Source organism: Miscanthus floridulus, chromosome 10, assembly GCF_019320115.1.
Source record: "Miscanthus floridulus cultivar M001 chromosome 10, ASM1932011v1, whole genome shotgun sequence".
Classification (NCBI taxonomy): Eukaryota; Viridiplantae; Streptophyta; class Magnoliopsida; order Poales; family Poaceae; genus Miscanthus; species Miscanthus floridulus.
The window spans coordinates 82,034,686-82,060,371 of record NC_089589.1 but is presented as its reverse complement, the minus strand read 5'-3'; the positions used below and the strand labels follow the sequence as shown (position 1 = coordinate 82,060,371).

General features: G+C 50.4%; 1 protein-coding gene across 1 annotated transcript; it reads left to right on the top strand.

Moving 5' to 3' along the window:
* Positions 1 to 1,999: 1,999 nt before the first annotated feature.
* On the top strand, positions 2,000 to 21,399 carry LOC136486807 (protein transport protein SEC23 E-like). Its single transcript, XM_066483830.1, has 12 exons — positions 2,000 to 2,959; positions 3,035 to 3,208; positions 3,499 to 3,660; positions 4,893 to 5,035; positions 17,510 to 17,585; positions 17,671 to 17,843; positions 17,914 to 17,995; positions 18,937 to 19,014; positions 19,789 to 19,950; positions 20,030 to 20,293; positions 20,575 to 20,679; positions 20,904 to 21,399. Exons 1-12 carry the CDS (start codon positions 2,108 to 2,110, stop codon positions 21,048 to 21,050), a joined length of 2,418 nt encoding a protein of 805 aa, XP_066339927.1. The 5' UTR covers positions 2,000 to 2,107; the 3' UTR covers positions 21,051 to 21,399.
* Positions 21,400 to 25,686: the final 4,287 nt, after the last annotated feature.

Below are 25,686 nucleotides of genomic sequence, written 5' to 3'. Positions count from 1 at the left end.
GAGGTGGCCTTGAAGCTTGTCATTGTCGTCCACCGTGCAAACCCAGGAGCCAAAAACAAACTCGGAACCCAGCGAGAAAATCATGTTGATGTCGAGGTCCGTTGAGCTTTCGATCGCAAAGCCACCGAAAGCCCATACCTAGTGTGCTAGCTGTCGGTGTTTAACGACCAACAACCTATCACGGGGTTACCCGGGACAAAGTTTGATGGGCTTCGGCGTATGCAAAACTCGATGATGAACATGAAGATGAACGATTTATACTAGTTCAGGCCCTCATGACCGAGTAATAGCCTTTACGTCCAATTTGGCGTCATGCCTTTGTGTTGGATTGTATGATTGACTTGATATACAAGGGGTGCCGCCTGCCTCTCTTTATATAGTGTAGAGGGCAGGGCGATTGTTCTAGTCCTAGTCGGTTATAATTGGAGAGTCCTAGTTCTACTAAAGACTAATTTCCCTAAGTGTTCGACTAGGTCGGTTCTTGAGTACTTGGAGATCACGCCACCTTGTTCCGTGTCTTCGAGCGAACCTTGGGGGGGCAGGAATCCTCCGAGTAGCCGTTCCAGTGGGGAACCCATAGGATCCTGATCCATCACTTTTCTTCTTCCCAACCACATCCATTCGCTTGTCCTCGGCCACTCGTCCTCAGAGGTGCGACTCACCCATGGCCGGTCCCGCCCCGCCCCTTGTCGGCGTTGCACCTTCCCATCCTCAATCATGCATCCTTGCCCCTTGCACACCTCGCGTTGGTGCTGTAGCTCTTGTCGTCGCTGCGGCTCCCACCAGCACTGCATCTCCCTGTCGTCATAGCAGCTCCCGCCGGCGCCTAGCCTCCATGTTGGTTGCGACCCCATGGTCGCCAATGTTGTGGCTACCCACCGGTTTTGACCTTGTCGGCGCTATGGCTCCCTAGCCCCGAAGACGCAGCAGCCAGTCACCCATGGCCACACCAAAACGGAAGCACATGACGTCGACTGGGGACGACTCCGTCCCCTCGATTTAGAGGGACCGGAGTCATCCGAATTTGTTTTTTGAGTGTTTTTTCTAGTCGATTCTAGATCCATATTCGACAATATCCAACAGTATCTGTATCCGCGAAGAAAACGAGGTATCATGAACCTACTTAAAAGTTTTCTCTCCATAACAAGTGACCAATTATTTAATTTTATATTATTACTAATAATGCATTGAACCCATTTAATAGTACATCTATAAATAATTTTTAGTATTATTTTAAAATTATTAAGGATACATAAAGATTAAATTAATTCTAATTTAGTTTAATCCTAATATATTTGTTCTTTTAAATTCTTTTAGTACTTTAGTTTATTTATTTATTGATGTAAATTATTTATAAATTTATAATTTCATGATAAATATCTATATAAATATAATATTGATTGATTAATTGATATATTTAATTATTAATTTTTATTGATAACTATATTATTTTTATGTGCTATCCTTTGTCTATGTTATATACACAAATGCTTTAATCTCTACTTGTGTGATAATTTAGTAATTTCAATACTATTGATAAAGTAAAATGGCTATTTGTTTTCTACCATTTTATTTTAATTTCTTCACTTGTCTATTATTTTGTTCAATATTATCCATCATAATTTAGTTTAGTTCGATACTGGAGACTATTAGAAGTGTACTTTCATTTAGTTCCCTTTTATAAACTATGTACTTAGTAGTAAATTTTTATTGGTGTATGTTAAATTTAACACTATACATTTTGAGTTGACGTGAGTAAATATTCAAATAGAAATCTGAATCCAAGATATCCGTTTTGTATATTCAAATATATATAAATCCGTATTCATACTTAAATTAAAATATGATAAAAGGTGATATCGGAATTCAATTAAATCGATTGGTTTCCCTCCCTACTTCGGAACCAAACACGTGCAAGCAGGCCCATAGTTGGCCATGGACTCACCGTACGGCCATTGCCATCACTCCACATAGGAGTCCCCTTTCAATCAAACAAAAGGAAAAAAAAAACACATAGGCGCACACCGAAGAGGCAACAGGCGAACGAGAACGACGAAGCCAACGCCACACACCACCGAACGCACGCCCCGCCGCTCGCCGCACCCCGATGTCGGCCGCCGACCCCTCCGCGGCTCCGGCTGCGGCCGCGGTCGCCGACCCCTCCGCGGCTCCGGCTGCGGCCGCGGTCGCCGACCCGGATGGCCCTGACGCCGTGCGGCTTACCTGGAACACCTGGCCACGGTCAAAGGTCGAGGCCAGCCGCTGCGTCGTGCCGCTCGCCGCCACCATCTCGCCCGCTCGCGTCCCGGACCCCTCGGCGGCATCCCCGCCGCCGCTCCCTTACCCTCCGCTCCGCTGCAAGCCTCCCTGCTCCGCGCTCCTCAACCCCTTCGCGCGCGTCGACTTCGCCGCCAAGATCTGGATCTGCCCGCTCTGCTTCTCCCGGAACCACTTTCCCCCGCACTACGCTGCCATATCTGAGTCCAACGTCCCCGCCGAGCTCTTCCCGCAGTGCTCCACCGTCGAGTACATCGTTGGCGGAGCCGGCGTCCCCGGGGTAGGCGGCGCGCCGGCGCCCCCGCCGCCCGTATTTCTCTTCGTCATCGACACCTGCGTCATCGAGGAGGAGCTGGAGTACGTCAAGATGGCCATGCGGAAGGCCGTCGCGCTTCTGCCGGAGCACGCACTCGTGGGCCTCGTCACCTTCGGCACGCAGGTGCATCTGCACGAGCTCGGATTCTCTGATCTCAGCAAGATCTACGTCTTCCGGGGGACCAAGGAGATCTCCAAGGACCAGATTTTGGATCAGCTTGGGCTGGCGGGTGCTGGGCGCCCGGGCTTCCCCAAGATGCCACAGCAACCGGGCGGGCCGCAGGTGAATGGGATGCATCCGCCGTCCACGGCCGGGGTCAATAGGTTCCTGCTCCCGGTGTCAGAGTGCGAGTGTGCACTCAGCACGGTGAGGGATTTTTCGGTTTTGATCTCGTTGGACTTCGGTTTACTGGAAGCTGATGTAGTTCCTTGTCCCATGCAGTTGCTGGACGAATTGCAGCCTGACCAATGGCCAGTGGAGGCCGGGAACCGTGCGATCCGGTGCACCGGTGTTGCGCTCAGTGTGGCTGCTGGGTTGCTTGGTGCTTGCATGCCTGGGACAGGTGCAAGGATCATTGCATTGCTAGGTGGTCCATGTACTGAGGGCCCTGGAATGGTAAAGATCACTCCTGTTTTACTCCTTATATTAATCTACGTTAACATGATTGTGTTACGATTTTGTGATTCTTGTGAAGTCTTCAAGTACATGAATGTTGGCTTGTTTAAGATGTGTTAAAAATTGAAAAATATTGCTGCTGTATGGGTTGTCATGCCTGAAGTGCACTTAGCCTAGCTTCTGTAGGCAAATACGGGACTTATCATGCTCCCCCGTTCATAGCAGATTCTTCTCTATTTAATGCTCATATTTCCTTTAAAATCTTTCTAATACTGTATTCGTGAGTGCAGATTGTTTCAAAAGATTTGTCAGAACCAGTTAGATCACATAAGGATCTTGACAAGGACGCAGCTCCTCACTTCCAGAAAGCCATTAAATTTTATGATGGTCTTGCTAAGCAGTTGGTCAGTCAAGGCCACGTGTTAGATGTTTTTGCATCTGCTCTCGATCAGGTTTGTATAGCACATTGTTTAGCACGGTTTATGCTTGCATTTGCATCAAGATTTCTATTTTCATTATTTCATAAACAGAGAAAATCCTGAATTTATTTTCCAGTGATTTTTGATTATATTAGATCGAATGTTGGGTATTTGGATTCTGGTCGTGCACTGAATTGATGTCGTGCACTGAATTGATGGATAACTAGACAATGTTTGATTTAGTGTTAATCTCGATGAATATATGTTCTTGTTCAACAGATTTTTAATTCCATAAAGATTCTACTCCCTCCATCCCAAATTATAAGACATTTTGGCTTTTCTAGACACATCTAGATACCTTGCTTTAACTATGTATCTAGACATAGTATATATCTAAGTGGATAGCAAGGGCTATGTATCTAGAAAAGCCAAAACGTCTTATAATTGGCATGGAGGAAGTATTAAATAAGTTTTATGTTGGGAGTCAACTGAAGCTAGTTTAATTCCTGACATATGAAAAATCCTTGCAAATCGTAAAAAATGGAAATATTTCATAACATAGGGTACAATTTCTTCTATCGTCACAAGATTTTAAGACTTAAAACATGACTTTCTTTCCATCATGGTTGAAACCAAATTTCATTACTAGAAGCAACGACATTACAAAAGTTTGACGGAATGCAGAACAGACAGTACTAGAACGAGGAAAGTGCCAACTCCCCTGGACGGGGAGAGGCAACCTTAAAACATGACTTATATGAGAGATTAAAAAGGAAAAATGTCATTAGGGAGAGAAATATTTTACAAACATTATCTGAAAAATAGAAGTGGATTTTTTTCCCCCTTTGTTATGGCATATATGGTTATCTTAACGAAGCAACAATGCATAAGCCTATAGCACTGACATTAGATATGGTTCTCTTGTTTTCTTTTCATGTATGTATGTTCAATTGTTCATTGACATCCAACTGTTAGTGCTTGTTTAATTTCTATGTGAATCCAACTAAGCAAGACAATATGAGTCATCAAATTATATTAATAAGTTTGCTGGTGTGTTTGGGAGCTTCTGTGTTCTGTCAGCATAAATGCACAATTTATAATATCTAATATAAAATGTTAACAAAGTTTTAACTCCATGTGCTGGTTATACTACGGATTCCTCTGTTCTACACCTGGTTCTTATTTTTTATTCCTGCTACTGCTAGACATGTTTGCTTGAACTGGTGTTTTTTTTATATCTTTGCCAATGTTTGCAATGCCAACAGGTTGGGCTAGCTGAGATGAAGGTTGCTATTGAGAGAACAGGTGGCCTTGTTGTCTTGTCTGAAAGTTTTGGGCATTCTGTATTCAAGGATTCTTTCAAACGCATTTTTGAGGGAGGTGAACAGTCTCTAGGCCTTTCATTCAAGTACGTTTTTCTTTCGTGTTTACATATCTTTCTTAAGTTAATATAGGTGTCATAGATCTGTATCATGATTTATCAATATTTACTTTTACCCTGGAAAATTACAGTAGATCGCATAGCTAGCAAGCGAAAAGATAGTGGTAAGGCACCAGCCTTTGACACTCATGGTTGGTTTGGGCCCTCTTACCAGGGGGTAGCTGCAATGGTTGCTAGCCCAGAAGGTTGTGGTCGGCCCAGGTTACGTTGTGTGACCCTGTAGGGTGAAGCCGGCTTCGGGGGTTCTGTTTGTTGGTTTGACTGAGAACTTCTTCTTAGTGCAATACTGCGGGGGCAATCTTTCCCCACTGGCCAAGTTTTTTCATTATTTTGAGTTAATTTGGGTTCGTTGTTTGAGATCTAAATTATTTTGAACTGTTAAATTCAGAAAATTGTTTAAATAGAAATAGAAATTAATATTTGCCTATTTGGAATGTGGGACATGATGGATAAGTCTCTGTAGTCTTTTGTGGGGCTGCAGCAGTCTTTGTGGGGCTGCAGCAGCATGTGTATCTTGGCTGGAGGACAGCAGCATCTTGCTGCCCAGCAGTACCTTGACCGGAGGACAGCAGCATCTTGCTGCCCAGCAGCATGGTGGTCTGGCTGCATCCTTGACTGGAGTGCAGCAGCTAGGACAGCATCTTAGAGGACAGCATATTAGGACAGCATATTAGCATCTTAGACTAGCATCTTAGACTAGCATCTTGGCATATGCTTGGCTGGCTAGCAGCCTATAAATATGTATCCCCAACCCCTCAGGTTGGCATGGCATTTGAGTAAGAAATAGACAAGAAAATTGCCCCAACTCCTAGTGTCATCCTCTCTCGATGAGAGTAAGAATTCTCCTACTACCAAGAGTGAGAATTCAGCGACTAACAAGTGGTATCAGAGCCGTAGTATCCTGTAGCCTGAGCATCTCCTGCTCATCCCCTTGCCCAGCCTCGCAACAGCCCCAGCTGAGAGTAGCAGCAGCTCCGGCCGCTCCTGTTCACTCCTCTCCCAGCTCGTCTGAAGCAGCCCTCTCCCCACGCAGCAGCCCCCCGGTAGCGCGTCATGTCCGCAGGGCAGTCTCAGCGCTCGGTCGCCTCGAGCACGCGGCGTCGGCAGGAGGCCGAACTTGCCGCGGCAGAGGAACGCGAGCGAGCGGCGGCAGAGACCGCTGCGGCGGCGGCAAGGGCGTCGAGGCTAGCGGCGGCGGAGCTGGCAGCAGCCAGAGCGGAGGCGGAAGCAGCGGCGGCGGCGAATGCAGCGCGTGCGGCGGCGGCGGAGGTCGAGGCTCTGCGCGGCAGCATCGGCAGCTCCATTTCCGCTGACGACACCGCCGACGCGGACCTCGAGCTGCTAGAGAGGGAGGCAGCGCGAGCGCGGGCGGCGCAGTGGACAGCCGCGCACGTCCACGAGCGTGGCGGCAGCCCAGATAGGCGCGGACGCGCTGGCGGCGCTCCTGGAGGAGGCGCGCACGGCGGTGGCGCTCCTGGGGCAGCCGCGCACGCCCACGAGCGCGGCGGCAGCCCAGACAGGCGCGGACGCGCCGGTGGCGCTCCTGGAGGAGGCGCGCACGGCAACGGTGGCGGACGGGTCGATGAAGAGCGCGGCCTTCACAGGCAGCGTGGCTCTCTCTCCCCGGATCGGTACCGACGGGTCGATGGAGAGCGCGGCCTTCACAGGCAGCATGGCTCTCTCTCCCCGGATCGGTACCGTGGTTACCACGGGCTCCAGGCTGTTGTCAGGGACGTCGGTCCCGGCGGTGGGTGGCCCACCCTCACCAAGACCAACTACGTCGAGTGGGCTGCGGTGATGAGGGTAAAGCTCCAGGTGCGGCACATGTGGGAGGCAGTCCGGTACGGCGACGTCGACTACGACCTAGATCGACGGGCGCTGGATGCTCTCATCGCTGCAGTCCCGCCCGAGATGCAGTTCTCGCTTACCAGCAAGCGGACTGCCAAGGAGGCTTGGGACGCCATCGCTGCGGCACGCATCGGCAGCGACCGCGCCCGCAAGTCCACACTGCAGGCACTTCGCAAGGAGTGGGAGAACCTGGCCTTCAAGCCAGGTGAGGACGTTGATGACTTTGCTCTCCGTCTCAACACTCTGTTGCAGAAGATGGTGCAGTTCGGCGACGACACCTACGGCGAGGAGAGAGCTGTCGAAAAGCTCTTCCGCTGCGTCCCCGAGAAGTACAAGCAGATGGCTCGCTCGATCGAGTCGCTGCTGGATCTCTCCACGATGTCGATCGAGGAGGCGATAGGTCGCCTCAAGGTCGTCGATAGTGATGAGCCACAGTCCCTCTCGGGGCCCATCACCACTGGCGGGAAGCTCCTTCTCACTCGGGAGCAGTGGCTTGCCAGCCAGGGTGACCGGAGGAAGGGGGAGCCTTCTTCCGCGACAGGCGGCCGCAAGCGTGGCAAGCCGCGCAAGGCGCGCAGAGACGCCCAGGCCGGGGCGCGAGGACGTGCCGAGGGTGATGCCCGCGGAGGCGCCCAGGGCGGCGCCGCCGGCAGGCACAAGCCGGCACGAGACGACACCTGCCGCAACTGCGGCCAGCTTGGCCATTGGGCCAAGGACTGTCGACAGCCACGACGCGGCCAGGCCCACGTCGCACAGGCGGAGGAGGAGGAGCCGGCTCTGTTCATGGCACATGCCAGCATCGAGCTACCTCCAGCGGCACCGGCCGCAGCGGCTCTCCTCCACCTCGACGAGCCAAAAGCACACGCCCTCCTCGGCGACAGCTCCGGCAACGACAAGACTGACGGGTGGTGCCTCGACACCGGCGCCACCCATCACATGACCGGTCGACGGGAGTTCTTCACCGAGCTTGACTCTAGCGTCCGAGGCTCCGTCAAGTTTGGGGATGCCTCCGGCGTGGAGATCAAGGGCGTCGGCTCCGTCATCTTCACCACCGTGTCTGGTGAGCACAGGCTGCTCACCGGAGTCTACTACATCCCCGCGTTGAGGAACTCCATCATCAGCTTGGGACAGCTGGATGAGAACGGTTCGCGCGTGGTGGTTGAGGACGGAGTCATGAGGATTTGGGATCGTCGCCGTCGCCTTCTTGCCAAGGTATCCAGAAGCGCAAATCGACTCTACGTCCTTAACGTGCAGGTGGCACAACCCCTCTGTCTCGCTGCTCGTCGGGACGACGAGGCGTGGCAGTGGCACGAGCGTTTCGGGCACCTTCACTTTGAGGCCCTGAAGCGGCTCAGTGCCACGGAGATGGTGCGAGGCCTGCCGTGCCTCGACCATGTGGAGCAGCTCTGCGACGTCTGCGTGTTGACGAAGCAGAGGCGACTCCCCTTTCCCCAGCGGGCGAGCTTTCGAGCCAAGGAGAGGCTCGAGCTCGTGCACGGGGACTTGTGTGGCCCGGTGACACCGGCCACACCGGGAGGACGACGCTACTTCCTGCTGCTCGTCGACGACCTCTCTCGCTACATGTGGGTGATGGTCCTCGGCAGCAAGGGAGAGGCTGCGGACGCCATCAGACGCGCGCAGGCTGCTGCGGAGGCGGAGTGCGGCCGCAAGCTGCGCGTGCTGCGCACCGACAACGGCGGCGAATTCACGGCGGCTGAATTCGCGTCGTACTGCGCTGACGAGGGCATTCAGCGCCACTACTCCGCGCCGTACAGCCCGCAGCAGAACGGCGTCGTCGAGCGGCGCAACCAGACGGTTGTGGGGATGGCTCGGGCCCTCCTCAAGCAGAGGGGGATGCCGGCTATCTTCTGGGGAGAGGCGGTGGTGACGGCCGTCTACATCCTCAACCGCTCGCCTACCAAGGCGCTCGACGGCAGGACGCCGTACGAGGCTTGGCATGGGCGCAAGCCGGCGGTCTCCCACTTGCGGGTCTTCGGCTGCCTCGCATTCGCCAAGGAGCTTGGCCACATCAGCAAGCTCGACGACAGGAGCACTCCGGGAGTGTTCATCGGCTACGCGGAGGGCTCGAAGGCCTACCGCATCCTCGACCCGAAGACACAGCGTGTGCGCACGGCGCGCGACGTTGTGTTCGACGAAGGGCGAGGATGGGCGTGGGACAAGGCAGTGGACGACGGCTCAGCTCCGACGTACGACGACTTCACTGTCGAGTACGTCCACTTCGAGGGAGCTGGGGGAGTAGGCAGTTCTTCTTTGGCGAGCGCGTCTACCCCAGTCTCCGAGCCTCCACCGACCCCGGCACCTGCTACTTCGACAGCACCACGCTCTCCAGCCAGGACCTCGGCTGCGATGAGCTCTTCGCCGGCTCCACCACAGCCGACAACGCCACGCACTCCAGCACCGACAGGCACCACTCCGGGCACGTCTACTCCACCACCAGCTCGTGTCGAGCACGGCCCGGTTGAGCTCGCTACTCCGCTCTCTCACGACGAGGAGCGCGTCGACGCGTACCACGACGGTGAGCCGTTGCGGTACCGTACGGTGGAGAATCTTCTCGGCGACCAGCCGGTGCCGGGACTGGTGCCTCACGACCTGGAGGACCTGGAGGCGCAGTTGCACCTTGCGTGTGACGACGGCGAGCCTCGGTCGTTCGCAGAGGCCGAGAGACACGCGGCATGGCGCGCCGCGATGCAGTTGGAGATGGATGCGGTTGAGAAGAACCGCACCTGGGAGCTTGCTGACCTTCCTCGTGGTCATCGCGCGATCACCCTTAAGTGGGTGTACAAGCTGAAGAGGGATGAAGCCGGTGCCATCGTCAAGCACAAGGCTCGCTTGGTGGCACGAGGTTTCGTGCAGCAGGAGGGGGTCGACTTCGACGACGCCTTTGCTCCCGTGGCACGGATGGAGTCCGTGCGACTCCTCCTTGCGCTAGCTGCCCAGGAGGGCTGGCGTGTTCACCACATGGACGTCAAGTCGGCGTTCCTTAACGGCGACTTGAAGGAGGAGGTCTACGTGCACCAGCCGCCGGGATTTGCGATCCCCGGCAAGGAGGGCAAGGTGCTCCGCCTGCGCAAGGCCCTCTATGGCTTGCGGCAGGCACCGAGGGCGTGGAATGCCAAGTTGGATTCCACGCTAAAGGGGATGAGCTTCGAGCAAAGCCCGCACGAGGCGGCCATCTACCGACGGGGCAATGGAGGAAATGCCCTGCTGGTGGGTGTCTACGTCGACGACTTGGTGATCACCGGCACCAAGGATGCGGAGGTGGCGGCATTCAAGGAAGAGATGAAGGCCACCTTCCAGATGAGTGACCTGGGGCCTCTCTCCTTCTACCTGGGAATCGAGGTGCACCAGGATGACTCCGGGATCACGCTTCGACAGACCGCCTACGCCAAGCGCGTCGTTGAGCTAGCTGGGCTCACCGACTGCAACCCAGCTCTCACTCCGATGGAGGAGAGGCTGAAGCTGAGCCGCGACAGCACGACGGAGGAGGTGGACGCTACGCAGTACCGGCGTCTTGTGGGGAGCCTTCGCTACCTCGCCCACACACGGCCGGACTTGGCATTCTCCGTCGGCTACGTTAGTCGGTTCATGCAGCGACCGACGACGGAGCACCAGCAGGCTGTGAAGAGGATCATCCGCTACGTTGCGGGGACTCTCGACCACGGCCTCTACTACCCGAGGTGCCCTGGGGCGGCACACTTCGTCGGGTACAGCGACAGCGACCACGCCGGCGACATCGACACCAGCAAGAGCACGAGCGGGATCCTCTTCTTCCTCGGCAAGTGCCTCGTTAGCTGGCAGTCGGTCAAGCAGCAGGTGGTGGCCCTGTCCAGCTGCGAGGCCGAGTACATAGCGGCCTCCACCGCTTCGACTCAGGCGCTCTGGCTCGCTCGACTGCTTGGTGATCTCCTCGGCAGAGACACTAGAGCGGTGGAGCTCAGGGTGGACAGCAAGTCCGCTCTGGCCCTGGCAAAGAACCCCGTGTTCCACGAACGCAGCAAGCACATCCGGGTGAGGTACCACTTCATCCGAGGCTGTTTGGAGGAAGGGAGCATCAAGGCGAGCTACATCAACACCAAGGACCAGCTTGCGGACCTGCTCACCAAGCCCCTTGGGAGGATCAAGTTCCTTGAGCTCTGCTCCAGGACCGGGATGGTTCAACTTTCCCACAAGACGACGCACAAGACTTAGGGGGAGAATGATGGATAAGTCTCTGTAGTCTTTTGTGGGGCTGCAGCAGTCTTTGTGGGGCTGCAGCAGCATGTGTATCTTGGCTGGAGGACAGCAGCATCTTGCTGCCCAGCAGTACCTTGACCGGAGGACAGCAGCATCTTGCTGCCCAGCAGCATGGTGGTCTGGCTGCATCCTTGACTGGAGTGCAGCAGCTAGGACAGCATCTTAGAGGACAGCATATTAGGACAGCATATTAGCATCTTAGACTAGCATCTTAGACTAGCATCTTGGCATATGCTTGGCTGGCTAGCAGCCTATAAATATGTATCCCCAACCCCTCAGGTTGGCATGGCATTTGAGTAAGAAATAGACAAGAAAATTGCCCCAACTCCTAGTGTCATCCTCTCTCGATGAGAGTAAGAATTCTCCTACTACCAAGAGTGAGAATTCAGCGACTAACAGGACAAACAAAATAGTGTCTTTAGGAGTGCAAATGGTGCTGAAATAATGCAAACTATATAAAAGAAGAGCAGCAATGAGATTTCTAGCGAACTTGATTATACTGGAGTACTGGATAGTGTGTCACTGTATATGTTTCGGGTTTATTATATCCAAAGATAACATCCAGGTGCTCTATTTTTGGTTCTTTGTCCATGCCAAAGAGAAACAGCTGGTTATGTGAACTGCATAAATTATTTGAGCCTGCTATTTTCTTCAATTAACTAGGTACATGGATTAAGTGATTGATTGATAGTTTTCCTAACATAAATTAGTTGTGCTTATTACACATTGGTAGTCGAGTATCGGGGTGGAACTGAATCGTCTATTCTGTGCATACGTGTCATGTTCAAACAAGTGTACACGAGGCGCCATAGGGCCCGTGACATGCGCCGAGCCCAGGAACGCGCTGCTGCACGCATGGCAAGCACGCAGGGCACGGCCTCCAGCAGTGGCTAGGAGGGAAAGTAGGAGATCTTTTAGCTATTTTTGGTTAGTCCTTAATTAGTGGAGTTTGTTACTCTTTTTGTTGAGCCGGAGGCTATAGATATGCTGTAATCAAACGCTTGGCAATTAAGAAAGATATTACCATCTAATCCCCTCTCTTCTTCTACCTAAGCCGGCGGCAGGGGGAATAACCCACCGACGAAGAACGGCGGCAAGGGGGTATAACCCGGCCGGCCATCACGGACAGCGGCTACGATCTACGTAGCCGAGGTCCCCCTACCCTCGGGCTCACTGCCCTTGACAACCTGGTATCTCAGTCTCGTCGATCCTCTCCCACCACCTCCACCCAATCTTCCACCGCAGCCTCACCACCATCCCAACCGTCGCCTCCATCTCCTTCCTCTTCGCCCACGGCAACGTCCGCACCGTCAACCATGGCCGATGGCGATCAACCAACCATGGCCGATGTGATGCAGATGCTCCAGTCCCTGACCACCGACATGTCAAAGATGCAGACCGACATGGCGGGCATGAAGGAAAAGGTCGGCTCGTCACCGACTCCAGCACCCACCACGACGGCCAGCACCACACGGATCGCCCCCCGCGGTTCCAGAAGATGGACTTCCCGCGTTTCGACGGCAAGTCCGACCCACTGATTTTCATCAATCGGTGCGAGTCGTATTTCCGCCAGCAACGCACCATGCCGGAGGAGAAGGTGTGGATGGCGTCGTACAACCTGGAGGATGTGGCCCAACTGTGGTTCATCCAACTTCAGGAGGACGAGGGCACGCCGCCATGGGGGCGCTTCAAGGAACTCCTAAACCTGCGTTTCGGCCCCGTGCTGCGGTCCGCCCCGCTGTTCGAGCTCTCCGAGTGCCGCCGCACGGGGACGGTCGAGGAGTACTCCAACCGCTTCCAGGCGCTTCTCCCTCGCGCGGGCCGGCTCGAGGAAGGCCAGCGGGTGCAGCTCTACACCGGCGGCTTGCTGCCCCCGCTCAGCCACCAGGTGCGCATCCACGCGCCGGAGACCCTCGCGGCAGCCATGAGTCTGGCACGGGCGTTGGAACTGGTCGAGCTCGACCGTCTCAACTCCACCCCCGGCAAGGCGGCGCAGCGCGCGCTCGGGCCACCGCCCGCTCCACGTCCAGGCGTCTTGGCGGCCCTCCCTGCGCCCATCCGGCCGGCACTCGCGGTCCAGGCGCTGCCAGCACCCTAGGCGCAGCCCCTGGCACTACCGGCGCCACCACCACTGAGCAGGCGGAACGGCGCCGCCTCGGCCTCTGTTATAACTGCAACGAGCCATACTCACGCGGCCACAACAGAGTCTGTCGCCGCATCTTCTACATCGACGGCGTCGAGCTGGCTGAGGACGCGCCCGCTGAGGAGGCACCCGTCTACTCCCTCCACGCAGTCGCCGGCGTTCCAGTGTGCGGTACTCTCCAACTCGAGGTGCAGGTGGGCGCGGCCACGATGATCGCCCTCATCGACATGGGCTCCACCCACTGCTTCATCAGCGAGGTGGCCGCACAGCGGGCCGGCCTGGCTGTCGAGCCTCGGCCTCGGCTGACTGCGACCGTGGCCAACGGGGAACGGATCGCTTGCCCGGGCGTTCTGCGCCAGGCGCCCATCGTCATCGACAGCCGGCCGTTCGCGGTCGACTTGTACATCATGCCCCTGGCCGGATATGACCTGGTGCTAGGCACTCAATGGCTGGCTACCTTGGGTGATATTGTCTGGAACGTGGCCGCCGGGACCATGGAGTTCAGGGTGGCGGACCAGCAGGTTTGCTGGCGCAGCGTCACACCGCCTACACCGCCGCGCCTCCACTCTGCCTCGGTGGCGGAGCCCCTCCTCGACGAGCTGCTTGCCTCCTTCGCCGACGTTTTCGCCGAGCCGAAGGGCCTGCCTCCCGCGCGTGGCCGAGCGCACCGCATTATCCTCAAGCCGGACACCGCGCCAGTGGCAGTGCGGCCCTACAGATATCCGGCCGCCCACAAGACTGAGCTGGAAAAGCAGTGCGAGACCATGATCGAGAATGGCATCGTCCGGCGCAGCGACTCCGCATTCTCCTCGCCGGTCCTTCTCGTCAAGAAACCGGACGGCTCGTGGAGATTCTGCGTCGACTACCGCGCCCTCAACGCGGTGACGGTCAAAGACGCGTTTCCGATCCCCGTCGTCGACGAGCTCTTGGATGAGCTCCATGGCACCAAGTACTTCACCAAGCTCGACTTGCGCTCGGGATACCACCAAGTGCGCATGAGACCGGAGGATGTTCACAAGATGGCGTTCCGTACACACGACGGCCTCTACGAATTCCTGGTTATGCCGTTCGGACTTTGCAACGCCCCGGCCACATTTCAGGCGCTCATGAACGACGTCTTGCGCCCGTTTCTTCGCCGGTTTGTACTTGTTTTCTTTGACGACATCTTGATCTACAGCAAGTCATGGGCCGACCACCTGCGTCACCTCCGCGCCGTCCTCAGCGCGCTTCGTCGGCACACCCTCTTCGTCAAGCGCTCCAAGTGTGCATTCGGGGTCGCCTCTGTCGCCTACCTCGGCCACACGATCTCGGAGGTGGGGGTGGCCATGGACTCCGCCAAGGTGCAGGCCATTCACGACTGGCCGGTACCTCGTTCGGCGCGGGCGGTGCGTGGCTTCCTTGGGCTCGCGGGATACTACCGCAAGTTCATCCACAACTACGGCTCCATCGCCGCGCCGCTCACCGCGCTACTCAAGAAGGAGGGCTTCGCATGGGGTCCTGAGGCTGCCTCGGCCTTCCTCGCCCTCAAGGAGGCGGTCACCTCGGCACCGGTGCTCGCTATGCCGGACTTCGACAAGCCCTTTGTCGTCGAGTGCGACGCGTCGTCCCACGGGTTTGGTGCTGTCCTCATCCAGGAGGGCCATCCGATCGCCTTTTTCAGCCGACCGGTGGCGCCTCGACATCAAGCCCTGGCAGCCTACGAGCGTGAGCTCATTGGCTTGGTCCAGGCAGTGCGCCACTGGCGGCCATACCTCTGGGGGCGCCGTTTCACCGTCAAGACGGATCACTACAGCTTGAAGTACCTGCTGGACCAGCGCTTGGCCACCATTCCGCAGCACCACTGGGTTGGCAAGCTGCTGGGCTTCGACTTCTCCGTCGAGTACAAGCCAGGAGCGACGAACGCCGTCGCCGACGCGCTGTCCAGGCGCGACACCGTGGAGGGAGAGCTCCTTGCCCTCTCTGCTCCGCGCTTCGACTTCATCGCCAAGCTCCGGCAGGCCCAGCTGGACCACCCGGCCCTTGTTGCTCTCCATGGCGAGATCACAGCGGGCACCCGACCAGCTCCCTGGGCGCGGGTGGACGGCATGGTGCAATTTTCCGGGCGCCTGTACATCTCGGCCGACTCCCCGCTGCTACAAGAAATTGTGGGGGCCATACATGAGGACGGACACGAAGGCGTACAGCGGACGCTCCACCGGCTGCGTCGTGACTTCCATTTTCCTAACATGAAGCAAGTTGTGCAGGAACGGGTGCGCACGTGTGAAGTCTGCCAACGCTACAAGTCCGAGCACCAGCATCCTGCGGGTCTCCTTCTTCCACTGCCGGTTCCACAGGGCGTGTGGACTGATGTCGCGCTAGACTTTGTGGAGGCGCTGCCACGGGTCCGCGGCAAGTCGGTGATCCTCACCGTGGTGGATCGATTCAGCAAGTACTGCCATTTCATCCCATTGGCACACCCGTACTCCGCTGAATCCGTCGCCCAGGCTTTCTTCAACGACATTGTCCGCCTCCACGGTGTTCCACAGTCCATGGTCTCCGACCGGGACACGGTGTTCACGTCGACGTTCTGGCAGGAGTTGATGCGGCTAATGGGGACCAAGCTGCAGATGACCACGGCGTTTCACCCCCAGTCCGACGGGCAGTCCGAGTCGGCCAACCGCGTCATCCTCATGTACCTGCGGTGCTTGGCAGGAGACAGGCCGCGCGAGTGGCTCCGGTGGCTTCCGTGGGCAGAGTTCCTTTTCAACACGGCCTACCAGACGTCCCTGCGGGACACCCCCTTCCGCGTGGTCTACGGGCGTGATCCTCCTTCCATCCGGTCCTATGAACCCGGGGAAACCAGGGTGCTGGCCGTCGCCAAGAGCATGGAGGAGCGCGCGGAGTTCCTGGAGGACATCCGCTACCGTCTGGAGCAGGCACAGGCGTACCAAAAGCGCCACTACGACCGTGCGCACCGAGACGTCACCTATCAGGTCGGTGATTGGGCGCTGCTTCGCCTACGTCAGCGCGCGGCGTCGTCTCTTCCTCAGGCTGTGGGCGGCAAACTGAAGCCGCGCTTCTTCGGGCCGTACCGCGTCGTCGAACTCATCAACGAGGTCGCCGTCCGGCTGGAGCTTCCTTCCCGCGCCCGCATCCACAATGTGTTCCATGTGGGGCTGCTCAAGAAGTATCACGGGCCGCCGCCAACCGCGCCTCCACCATTGCCGCTCCTGCATCATGGCGCCATTAGCCCAGAACCCGAGCGCGCGGTGCGGTACCGCCTGGCTCGCGGCGTACATCAGGTGCTCATCCAATGGAAGGGCACGTCGGCGGCATCAGCAACCTGGGAAGACGTCGCGCCGTTCCGCACCAAGTTCCCCCAATTCCAGCTCGAGGACGAGCTGGCTCTCGACGGGGAGGGAGATGTCATGTTCAAACAAGTGTACACGAGGCGCCATAGGGCCCGTGACATGCGCCGAGCCCAGGAACGCGCTGCTGCACGCATGGCAAGCACGCAGGGCACGGCCTCCAGCAGTGGCTAGGAGGGAAAGTAGGAGATCTTTTAGCTATTTTTGGTTAGTCCTTAATTAGTGGAGTTTGTTACTCTTTTTGTTGAGCCGGAGGCTATAGATATGCTGTAATCAAACGCTTGGCAATTAAGAAAGATATTACCATCTAATCCCCTCTCTTCTTCTACCTAAGCCGGCGGCAGGGGGAATAACCCACCGACGAAGAACGGCGGCAAGGGGGTATAACCCGGCCGGCCATCACGGACAGCGGCTACGATCTACGTAGCCGAGGTCCCCCTACCCTCGGGCTCACTGCCCTTGACAATACGAAATCAATACATTTGACATAAACCCTTACAGCATGTTGGGTAATGTTTCGGGGGTTTTTCCTGAAGCATTTCCTTGGAGAAGTTGAAGTGGCCACAAATATGTTTCTTTTGTATCATACGTTTTGCTTTCATAAAGGAAACAACACTCAACTGCTAGAAGTAAAAACACATACAATAGAATTGCTTCTCAAAAGCCAGCAAATCCATAATTGTAGAGAACCATAAGAGCCCATAAACTGGATGTTGTTTCTATTAGTCTTATAAGCTCGCATACTAGTTTACATACAAATTCAGAACACCTCCTTTTTCATTTTGTGTTTGTGATATCATTCTAATAACTCCTAAAATGCAATTATTCATGGCTTGTCTTGTTCTGCAGTGGCACAATTGAAATAAACTGTTCAAAAGATATTAAAGTCCAAGGTATTATTGGACCATGCACATCTTTGGAGAAGGTACACCTATTTGTATTGTGTTCTCGGTGTTCTTTAAATTGGAGGTATAGATATTGAAATTTGGCTTGATTTTTGCACCTCACAGAAAGGAGCTGTGTGCGCTGACACAGTTGTTGGTCAAGGAAATACAGCAGCATGGAAAATGTGTGGTCTCGATAGAAATACTTCTCTGACAGTATTTTTTGATGTCTCACCGAGTGAACGATCGAGCCAGCCAGGACACCAAAATCCCCATTTGTATATACAATTTGTAACAAGGTATTTACCCTTTTGCTGCCTTTGGTGTAAGAATGGCTCAATATACTAAATGTTCTGATTCTTTTTGTAGTTACCAACACCCAGAAGGTCAAATGAGGATAAGAGTTACTACAATATGCAGGAAATGGGTAGACGGATCCACTAATACCGAGGTTAGCTTTAAACTTTGTTTTCTGCTTTGTTTGTGATGGTATACTCTCTTCTAGATCAAATTGTTACTAGGGAATTGCAAAACCCTCCTCATATATCACTCTGGTTTTGAGGTTCCGATTCCACCTGTTTTCGGCAATGAGGACTTGATAATGTAGTCTTTAACTCTTTATCAGAGGTATTCTAAAAGTTTAAACCCAATAATTTTAGAGCTTCCACCAAAGCAATCACCAATGACAAGCTTTATACACGGTCAATATTTGTTCACAGCACATGGTGAATAAGCATAATCCAAGTGCCGGAACAAACTTGCATCAACTAGCTTTAACCTGGAGTGTTCACGTTGAATATTTAGTTTTGTGGTACATTATTTTCTATAAATACAGCTCAATATTTAATGCAACATACTTGGTGAATAATGTTTTAGTTGTTTGAACATGAACTATAGAAGTAGTATTTTTATGAAACGCACGCTGCAACTGCAAATGAAAAGACTTTGGCTCTTGGCATTTCTTTAATGCAAGGCCTCACTAGCATTTTGCGCAGCCCAAATTATCCCATGCGAGGTGTTGTTGTTTTTTTTTTGCAATTTTCCTTTGTTATAATATCCTAGTCTGTACTCATTAAGTGTTATGCTCATGCTGGGTAGATAGTACTTTACTTTTACATTTTACATTTACATTTATATCTTTTTTTTTTTGGGTGGGGAAGCATGTGATATAAGGTCAGGTATGAAGTTACTACTTATGCATACAACGATTTCATTGTTTCTTTTTTTTTTCTTTGTTATGATATTTTATGCAAACAAATCTGTACCTGCTTATTCATGTCGAATATAGATTCAGTTTTTGGGAATATATTGGATTTCCTTGGATGATATGCCAGGAAGTGGTTAGTGCCAGCATTTGTGCATTTGACTTGACAGTTTTTTCTTTTCAAATAGGAATTAGTTGAAGGTTTTGACCAGGAAACTGCAGCTGTTGTGTTGGCTAGATACATCTCTTTGAAAATGGAGATGGAGGTAAACTTTTGGTGCACTTGAATTGAGCAATGTGTTCTTGTCACTTGAACTGTCAACATTAAATGCTGTTATAAAACAGTAACAGTTATGTATTGGTTCTTTTGTTATCTAATCGTCATTCTACTATGCACATATTAGTCTTCTTTTTTTGTTCTGTGTTATTTTTGGTTTAAATGTATATTGGCATGTTTCTATGAGTTACAGACTAGCGCAGTCTAGGAATATGGACTACAATCTTTTCTTTAAACAGTACACATGGTTCCACTGCACTCTATTTGCTATATATTACTTTATTATTCAAGGAGGTAGCTTTTAGAGCATTCTATAGAGCCTCTGAATTAAGACCAGAGATCCAGATTTCCATTTATCAAACACTGTTAGACCATGGCTGACACCAGTTCGCAGTCTTTAACCAGTGGGAATGATTCTTACTCAAGCTGGTTTGATTTGGTGAATTTGTTTGATAAATTTGAACATAACCAATTCTTAACCTTGTTATCATCATGAATGTGCCAACTGGAACTACTATTCATTGTTTTCTATTCGAACTGTATTTACTTGTTCCATGGCTGGGAACGTTCTGTTGTGCATTGGGAAATTGGTTATCACTTCTCATCAATATCTGACTGATTGCCACTTGGGACTCTGGTTAAGACATTTCAAATCTGTTTGTTGTAATGATATTTTTTTTGGCCCTTTTCCTTTTGTGATTGATAAAAAATGTATGTTTAAAAATTGAGACATGGCATTAACCTTTTATTTTCATATTTGTAGGAAGAGTTCGATGCAACACGGTGGCTTGATAGATCTCTCATACGTCTCTGTTCAAGATTTGGGGATTATCGGAAGGATGATCCCTCTTCATTTAGCCTGCATTCAAATTTCTCATTGTTCCCTCAGTTTATGTTTAATCTGCGGCGTTCACAATTTGTTCAGGTGAGCTGACATGCATTTTCACCCTTATTTACTGGAAAATGTTTTTGCCTCATTAATACTATCAGATTTTATGTTACAGGTTTTCAATAACAGTCCAGATGAGACAGCGTATTTCAGGATGTTACTCAATCGTGAGAGTATCACTAACTCGGTTGCCATGATCCAGCCTTCCTTGATATCATTTTCTTTTGATTCACCTCCATCTCCAGTATTTCTAGATGTGGCATCAATAGCAGCAGATCGTATACTGCTACTTGATGCGTACTTTAGTGTTGTTATTTTCCACGGTATGACAATTGCTCAGTGGAGAAACATGGGTTATCAGAACCAACCTGAGCATGAGGTAACTAGAATAATCCACAACAATTTCTTCCCTTCATTACTAGCCCTAGCCCATCTTCTTTTGATGCAGAGAGCTATGTTGTTCCTCTTTTTCTTTATGGAGTACATTTTTGCTAGAAGTTGGTAGCCACTGTTGTGCTGGTTTCACACTAATGGCCTTACGTGGTGTCTTTTATGAGAACACATTGTGGTTGCATGTATTGTTTTACATTCTTTCTGAGGGCCGATATGCACACAATCTAAGTGTTCCCACATTCTGATGCTTTCTGTTCATTTTTTCAGCAATTTGCACAACTATTACAAGCACCACATGAGGATGCGCAGATGATAATAAAAGGTCGATTTCCAGTTCCAAGACTAGTTGTCTGCGACCAACATGGCTCGCAGGTTTGTGATCTTTACATGTTTTATATCAAATTCTCTTTCTGCCACCTTCATGTTGCAACATTCAACAAATGCTTTGAAAATTAATACCTTTTCCTTCTTAGCTGTAAATTACTTGGATTCTTCCCACGTGATAGTATTTTGTGCAAAATTCCTTGACATCATACCACATTGTGAAGAAAGTGCCTTCAACTTATTAACATTGCATACTATACAAATCTTTGCAGGCAAGGTTTTTGTTGGCTAAGCTGAATCCATCGGCCACATATAATTCAGCTCATGATGTTGCTCCAGGTTCTGACATCATTTTCACCGATGATGTTAGCTTCCAGGTCTTCTGTGAGCACCTACAAAGGCTGGCTGTTCAGTCTTAAGGAAATGTATGCAAAAGTTGTACACCCTATTTGATAGTTGCTGATAATTCACTGGGTTCTTAGGTTGGAGTTGTGAGAAAATTTCTTTTTTCTGTTTCTCTTTGGCCACAATTTTTTGAGATCAGACATTTTTTTCGGGAAATAATCCCAAGGAATGTGTAAGTTGCCCCAGAGGTCTATTATCTACATATAGTCTATACTTGTTGACATCACCCAGCTTCTGTAAGGTGGTTGCATGAATCGAGGTTTGTGTCAAGTTAAGTTTACAGAAATGTAAGATGCTATTCGCAAGGCATTATAGTGCAGTGTGCATACAATTGAGCAGCTTATGCAATTGTCCCTTGAAGCACATGAGTTTGTAAATGTGACATTCTGGACACTTGACATGCTCTTCAACATTTGATTTTACAGCTAACTTATATACATAAAAAATGTCACATTTGTAAAATTTATGTATTATGCCTAGACACCATGACTTAAGTTTTTTCGTGAAAAATAAATTTTTTTACAAATATTGAGATTTGAATTGATACTGCCTCTATTTCAAATTGTAAGTCAGTTCTTGTTTTTTAAGATATATAGCTTTTATACTCTAGACATAATCTTTTTTTGATAACAAACCACATTCCATTAAGCACAACGAGCTGTGTGCAGACAGAAAGGCAGCATATTTACAGAAGCCAGTGCGTTCTTGATTGGGCACTGGTTTACATGAGCAGGATTTGTACAAGAGAGCAGAAAGCAGCTTGTGCAAGACGCTGAGACATAAGTCTATGAACCTGTTTTGCTAGAGTGCGACGTAATATTCATTTCTCTTCAATCTTGTACACCTTGATTGGATTCACTCTAAGAGATTGGATGAAGTCTTGGGTGAGAGGCCTTGTTCTCCAGGAGTGACTATTGTTGTTGAAGTTCATGAAGGAGTTGATTCTGTCAAAAACTTTGCCTACTGAAGATTTAGAGCTCGGGTAATTCTTGCAGCCAGGGCCATTGCAACAGCTTCTGCCATTATCACTGATGACATTTTGCCAATGTTGCCTTCAATGGTGATAGTTTGTGTTTCATTTGGTTGTGTATTGGTGATTAGAACTCCAAGACTTGCGGCTCTTTGTTGTGATGTACCTTGATTTGGGGCTATTGAGGCATCCGTGAAGCATATGGGACCTGGCAGCAACGCAGGAAAGTTGACCCTGTAGGTCGATGGTCCTTCCTGAATTTGTCGTAGTTGGTTGTGTCCTGCATCGAAAAGGATGTACCTTGTGAAGGGGTGCTGCCATTGTGCAGCCTTCCATTGGATGGTTGCCTTTGTTGTTGATCTTGATGCATAAGTGTGAGTGATCTGGATTAGGTAGGTCATGTGTAGAAAAGTTTGTTCCTGCATAGGTGAGATTGTAGTTTTGGTTTGGTGGATGAGCATTGGAAGTCATGCTGCTATTGTTGGCATCTGGAGAAGTTGGGTGGGGAGTGGAATTCATAGAGATGTAAGCAGCTACTCCCTCTGTCCCAAAAAAGCGATGAATAGATTAGTGGAGAAGAGAAATGTCCATAATAACCTTAGTTTGTTACCCTTGATTCCCTTAAAAAAAATATTGCGTGGCTTAGTTTCCTAATTAACACGCGATGCATGCAACCATGCAGAGATCCACGGTTAGCAACCAAGAGTAGGGCATTTCAATTGGTGTTAGATAAGGAAAGGACCGGATTTGTTGCGCATGCACGAGTCGGATAGATTCTTTTGTGGAACAACATCATGTCTAAAGCTCAAAACATCGTTTTTTCTAGGATAAATTTCAAATCACAGAACATCATTTTTTTGGGACGAAGGGAGTATTTTCTTGTGGACCTACCAAACACTCTAGGATTTGTGGTTGAATCTTTTGTCATTTCTAGCTTTCCAAATATGATAGAGTTGTGTTTCCTTGTGGACCCGCCAGACACTCCAAGATTTGCGGTTGAATCTTTTGTCATTTCTAGCTTTTCAAATATGCCACAGAGTTGTTAGAATTTTTTGAAGCATATCATCAGGAGTATGTGGTTGAATGATAGCTGTTCTAAGGAAAATGGACCCATGGCCCATTGTTGACACCTGTGGGTGCACGCAGAAAAGGTCCGCAAGCGCACGGATATCGTAGTACCTTTTCACCCGTAGTATTCCAAGTATCGTATCCATAGGGAAACGTGTGAGATTAACTACAGTCTAACTTAACTAGAGATAACAATAAGGTTAAGGATAAATAGGAGTGTAGGGAGGACTTCTAAGGTTTTTAACTTATAACTTAAGTTAGCGTTGTATTCTAGTGTTCACCAAGGGACATCGCTAAAGAAGAGTATAGCTAAATATGCCTCTTCCCCCGCAATCGGGTCCTACTAATCCTACAAATGGGAGGTGGATTATAGAGAACCTCATAGCTTTTACTCTACTTGGTCTACCACACGTTCCGGCCTGCAGGGTGCATCCGCAAGCAACCAAGAGTCTAAGCACCACGCTTACACTATAGATTACTACTTTAACTCTGCTAGCAAGATAAAGCACTCAAACGAGTTGTGATCCTGATGAACACGAAAGCACAAAACTACTTTAAATCAGAAATCAATTACCAGAGTTATCTTGAATATAGGCTCAAATAGATCCTGAATCCGCCAAGGTACAAGTCGTAGAAGTAGCACCGACAAACCTGGTACTTCCTCCAAACTCTTTCCTGACTCTCTAGCTCACTATTATGTACAAGGGATAGATCCTCCTAGAGGACTATTCTTCTCTTCAATTGCTATCTATGATCCTGAAGGATAAAGGATGGCCTTCTGGAGAAGGTCAGGGGTCCTTTTATAGGGGGAGATGGAGTAGGGGGGAAGGCATTGCCACGTCATCAATCCTCGTCAACTCCCTCAATCATCGTTGGATGAACCGACATCAAACTGACCTTCATACACGGTGGAGATTGATCCTCATAGGTGGTGAAGGCTACACTTCGAAGGAGAGCCTAACAGGTGGCCCCCATAGGCCAGCCGGCCAAGGGGTGGGGCTGGCCGCCCCCCTTATCAGCCTTTCACCCTAATCTTTGGCAGTATGTCTGGAATAAATGTCTTGAAGCCCTTTTTGGTTGAGTCCATCGCAGATAATCAAAATTACTTCACGTGTTATGTCTCATTTTGACCCGTAGAATGGCTAAATTCACCTGCATGCAAAATCCACCAAGCCATGTGGAATTCGTTAGTTTAAAGCTTCTAAACCTATGGTGATGTTTGATTTTAGGGATTTGAGCAGGTAAAAATGATGGTCTATTTTGGCGGTAGAGACCGTCAACAAGCTCCCCCACACTTGTTCTTTGCTCGTCCTCGAGTAAAGATTCAAAATAAAGTAAACATGAGTATAACATCTTAAGACATGTAGCTGACATAATGATTTATTCCAACACATTCCTTATACAGGTGGGATATGTGGCAGTGTCTAACATATATCCTTGAGTGGTTGAAAAGTGGAACAACTCTCGAAGCTAAGTCATCTTCCTAAATTCACATCTCAGTAACTTGGAGTTTTTAAAGTTTTCACAAGAAAAACATAGTTCACTTTATACTCCTCAAATGGTACTCTCAAATCGTTCAATGGTGTATGATTCCTCACCAAGGCACATCATAGTAATGTCTTTCTTTTTTTTGTGTCAAACTACTTCTAAAAGGTTTATGTGGAGTTTTAGGTAGGGAAAAATATGAAGGCATACTTGCATTGCATATATTGTTAAGTCAAATAAAGGATCACTACAAGAAATCTGTGCTTCTATGATGATTGCCAGATGACATAGCACCTATCTGTCATAAACATAGGCTATTTATGACGATTGTTCATAGGATGACAACTGTCTATGACCAAGCTGTGTGTTTGTCATAAACATCGTCACAGTATACTCTGCATCGGCTTTGCGATGATAGATCGTGACAATAGTTGATCGTCATAAAATATAGAACTATTATAATTTTTTTAAAAAATATTTTCTTATCCTACGTGGCTGCTGGTCCACACATCATGTGTCTTAGATGGACTCTTCCCGTCCACGTCAGCTCCTAGTCCCATGTTAGAATTGCAAGGAAAAATTTCACAAAAATGAAATAGAACCTAAATGTAATTGGTAATATGTGATGCTTTTAAATTTGCTAGCCCACAATATGTGCTTGGACTGTAATGTTGAGCCTCAATGAACAAAGGCACGTCAATTCATAGTAGGGTCAAAAACATTTGGGTCAATTGGTTGTAGGGTCGAGATGGCGGACTAGAGGGGGGGGGGATAGTCCTTTCTAAAAATAATCGTGTCGGCTAACCGTAACAATTGTAGAAATTAAAACTATCGGTCTAGCCAAGACTATATCCCTCTATCTAAGTTATCAAGCACCTTGAAAAGATCCTAAACAAGCAACTAAGGTGCTGGGCTAGCTAGAGCTCACCAAACCAATTCTAGGAGCAAGGTCACACAAACCTATGCCACTAGTACTTCAAGCACGGGGGAGCTCCTACACAACTAGTGATGCAAAGCGCACAAAGCCCCTAAGCTCACTAGCAATGCTCAATAACAAGGCTACACAAGCCAAATTATAGAGCGTAAATTACTTAGCTACACAAACTAAGCAATGTGACTAACAAGGT